Consider the following 3,752-nt stretch of genomic DNA (forward strand, 5'->3'; position numbering starts at 1 on the left):
GGGGATTTTTATGGAATTCAGGGATGGAAAAGGGAAGGGAGACCCTTCCTGGAGTCCTGAGATTCCCAGCGAAGCCCCTGGATCCCGAAATTCCTTCTCCAGGAGGAGTCAGGATGGGGCTGGATCCAATCCAGGAGAGCCGGAGAGGGATTTGGGAAAAGGGCCCGGAATGCCAGGACAGGGAACGGCTCCCACTGCCCCAGGGTCGGGATTTTGGGATCTCAGGATCTTGGGAAGGAATTCCCAGCTGGGCTGGAATTCCCAGAGAATCCCCGGATCCCTGGGAATATCCAAGTTTCGGGATCACGGGCGGTGTCCCTGCTGAGCTTTGAGGTCCCTTCCCAGCCAGAACATTCCACGATTCCCAGATTCCCGGCTCAGGATCCATCCCGACGGTCTCAGCACCTCCAGGACTTCTCCAGCCCATTCCCAGACTTTCCCACCCGTGGATATTCCCGGCTCTCCCTCCCTTATCCCGCATTTCCAGAGGGGCTCCCCCCGCTCCCAGAAAATTCCTGACGGAATTCCCGCTTTTCCAGACCCTCCGGATCGAGGACGAGGATGACCTGCGCAAACTCCTGGATTATTTCCTGGATTTCGATTCCCAGAAAGCCACCAAAAGACAGGTGGGATCAGCAGCCCGGAAAAATCCCAGGAAAAGCATCCCGGGAATTCCCGGGAGGAGGATTTTTCCCATGGGAAAATTCCGAATCCGGCTTTTCTCCCTCCAGGACATCCCGGGAGGGGAAGATCCCACGGATCCGGCTCAGGAGCGAGGGAATGTCGGATCCCATTCCCAGAGGGATGAGCTCCGGTCCCCCGGGAATTCCATCCGAGCAGACGATATCCTGGGAATCCTGAAGGAATTCCTGCGGGATTTCGCCAAGCTGAGGTGGGAACGGGAACGGAGCGGGGCTGGGGGGCGCCAGGATGGAGCCAAAGCCAGATCCTGGGAATGCCCTGGGAATTCCTGGATTGAGGAAAAAGAGCTTCCCAACCTTCCACCGGGGATGGATGCGGAGATTCCCGAGGCTGGGAGATGATCCAGGAGCTGGGAAGGGAGGGAAAGCCGGAGTTTGTTCTCCATCCCAGGGATCTCCTCCCTGTTCCCAAGGATTTCTTCTCTATTCCCAAGGATTTGTTCTGTATCACAGGAATTTCCTCTTCATTCCAAGGATTTCTTCTCTATTCCCAAAGATTTCTTCTGCATCCCAAGGATTTTCTCTCCATCCCAAAATTTCTTCTTCATTCCCAAGGATTTGCTCTCTATCCCCAAGATTTGTCCTCTATTCCCAAAGATTTCTTCTCCATCCAAGGATTTCTTCTCCATCTGAAAATTTCTTCCCTATTCCCAAAGATTTCTTCTCCATCCCAAGGATTTCTTCTCTATTCCCAAGGATTTATTCTCTATTCCCAAAGATTTCTTCTCTATCCCAAAATTTCTCCTCTATTCCCAGAGATTTGCGCTCCATCCCAAGGATTTCTTCTCCTTCCCAAAGATTTCTTCTTCGTTCCAAGAATTTCTTCTCTATTCCCAAGGATTTGTTCTCCATCCCAGGAATTTCTTCTCCATCCCAAGGATTTGCTCTCTATTCCCAAAGAATTGCTCTCTATTCCCAAGGATTTGTTCTCCATCCCAAAGATTCCTTCTGCATCCCAGGAATTTCTTCTTCATTCCAAAAATTTCTTCTCTATTCCCCAAGGATTTGTCCTCTATTCCCAAGGATTTCCTCCTCATCCCAGGAATTTTCCCCCCATCCCAAGGATTTGTTCTCCATCCCAAAGATTTCCCCCACATCCCAAGAATTTCCCCCCCATCCCAAGGATTTCCTCCCCATCCCAAGGATTTCCCCCACATCCCAGGAATTCCCCCCCATCCCAAGGATTTCCTCCCCATCCCAAGGATTTCCCCCACATCCCAGGAATTCCCCCCCATCCCAGGAATTTCCTCCCCATCCCAAGGATTTCCTCCCCATCCCAAGGATTTCTTCTCCATCCCAAGGATTTCCTCCCCATCCCAGGAATTTCCCCCCCATCCCAGGAATTTCCTCCCCATCCCAGGAATTTCCTCCCCATCCCAAGCATTTGTTCTCCATCCCAAGGATTTGTTCTCCATCCCAAGGATTTCCTCCTCATCCCAAGGATTTCCCCCCCATCCCAAGGATTCCTTTCCCGCCCCCAGGGACGAAGGCCCCCCCAGGGAGATCCAGGACGTCCGGGACAATTCCAAGGACGGGGAATACTGGGAATCCCTGAGCGCCGTCATTCCCGAGCCCACGCTCAAACTTTGGGACGCGCTGGGAGCCGCGCTCCGGGAATACCAGTGAGTGCCCGGGGGCGATCCCGGCGGGAAAATTCTGCCTTTTCCCGGGATTTTCCCGCCTTATCCCGGTTTTTTTTCCCAGCAAAGTGCTGACCCGGAGATCCGAGCTCTTTTCCGAGGCCGCCGCCCTGCAGCGGCAGAACTCGGAGCTGGGAATTCTGCTGGAGGAATATCTGGGATCGGCGGGAGGCCGGTGAGAACAGCGGGAAGAATATTCCGGATATTCCGGATGGGAACGGGGAGTGGATTTCCCTGGATCTGATTCCGGCCGGGGTTAATAAAACATTCCCAAACCTGGATCCGGGTGCGGAGGAGTTTGGGAAAATGGGGAGAACATCCGGGTGTCCCAAAGATCCTGGGAATTCTTGGAGTTCTGGGAAGGGCCACAAAACTTTGGGATGGATCGTTGGATTCCAGGATGGAAGCGTAAATCCCATCCCAAATTCCCACAAGATTCCCACACAATTCGCACACAATTCCCACAAAATTCCCATAAAATTCCCACAAAATTCCCACAAAATTTCCACACAATTCCCATAAAATTCCCACAAAATTCCCCATAAAATTCCCACATAATTTCAACTAAATTCCCACTAAATTCCCACAAAATTCCCATGAAATTCTTGCAAGACTCCCACACAATTCCCCACAAAATTCCCATAAAATTCCCACAAGATTTCCACACAATTCCTACAAATTCCCACTAAATTCCCACTGAATTCTCACTGAATTCCCACTAAATTCCCACAAGACTCCCACACAATTCCCACAAAATTCCCACAAAATTCCCACACAATTCCCCACAAAATTCCTATAAAATTACCACAAAATTCCCATAAAATTCTGATAAAATTCCCACAAAATTCCCACAAAGTTTCCACACAATTCCCACACAATTCCCACAAAATTCCCACTTAATTCCCATTAAATTTCCACAAAATTCCCACACAATTCCCATAAAATTCCCACAAAATTCCCACTTAATTCCCACTAAATTTCCACAAAATTCCCATAAAATTCCCACAAAATTCCCCACAAAATTCCCACACAATTCCCACACAATTCCCACAAAATTCCCACAAAATTCCCACTTAATTCCCACTAAATTCCCATAAAATTCCCACAAAATTCCCACACAATTCCCACAAAATTCCCACAAAATTCCCACAAAATTCCCACAAAATTCCCACACAATTCCCACAGTTCCAGGCCAGGATGGCTCCAGAAGTTTTTTTTCCATCAGGGATTTTCCCACCCCCGCTCTGTTCCCGGCACTCCGAGCTCCTCATTCCCGATTTTATCTTTAACCTTGGATTCCCGGCCTTTGGAAAACACGGCTCCAACCGTTTGGAATTCCACAGGGGGAAAGAAAACAACAACCAAAACCACCTTTATTACTACTATTATTATTATTATTATTATTATTATT

At 49.4% G+C, this 3,752-nt stretch overlaps 1 protein-coding gene across 1 annotated transcript in view; it reads left to right on the forward strand.

The window, feature by feature from the left end:
- The window catches only part of LOC107199106 (dynein regulatory complex protein 1-like), a 20,551-nt gene extending 17,931 nt beyond the window's left edge, over window positions 1-2,620 (forward strand). The window contains exons 12-15 of the mRNA XM_033511676.1: window positions 369-626; window positions 732-892; window positions 2,183-2,323; window positions 2,406-2,620. Of these exons, the coding sequence (XP_033367567.1) occupies window positions 369-626; window positions 732-892; window positions 2,183-2,323; window positions 2,406-2,520 (675 nt within the window). The 3' untranslated portion in view covers window positions 2,521-2,620. The remainder of the gene's footprint in view (window positions 1-368; window positions 627-731; window positions 893-2,182; window positions 2,324-2,405) is intronic.
- The last annotated feature ends 1,132 nt before the right edge of the window (window positions 2,621-3,752 follow it).

Source organism: Parus major, unplaced genomic scaffold (assembly GCF_001522545.3).
Source record: "Parus major isolate Abel unplaced genomic scaffold, Parus_major1.1 Scaffold435, whole genome shotgun sequence".
Taxonomy (NCBI): Eukaryota; Metazoa; Chordata; class Aves; order Passeriformes; family Paridae; genus Parus; species Parus major.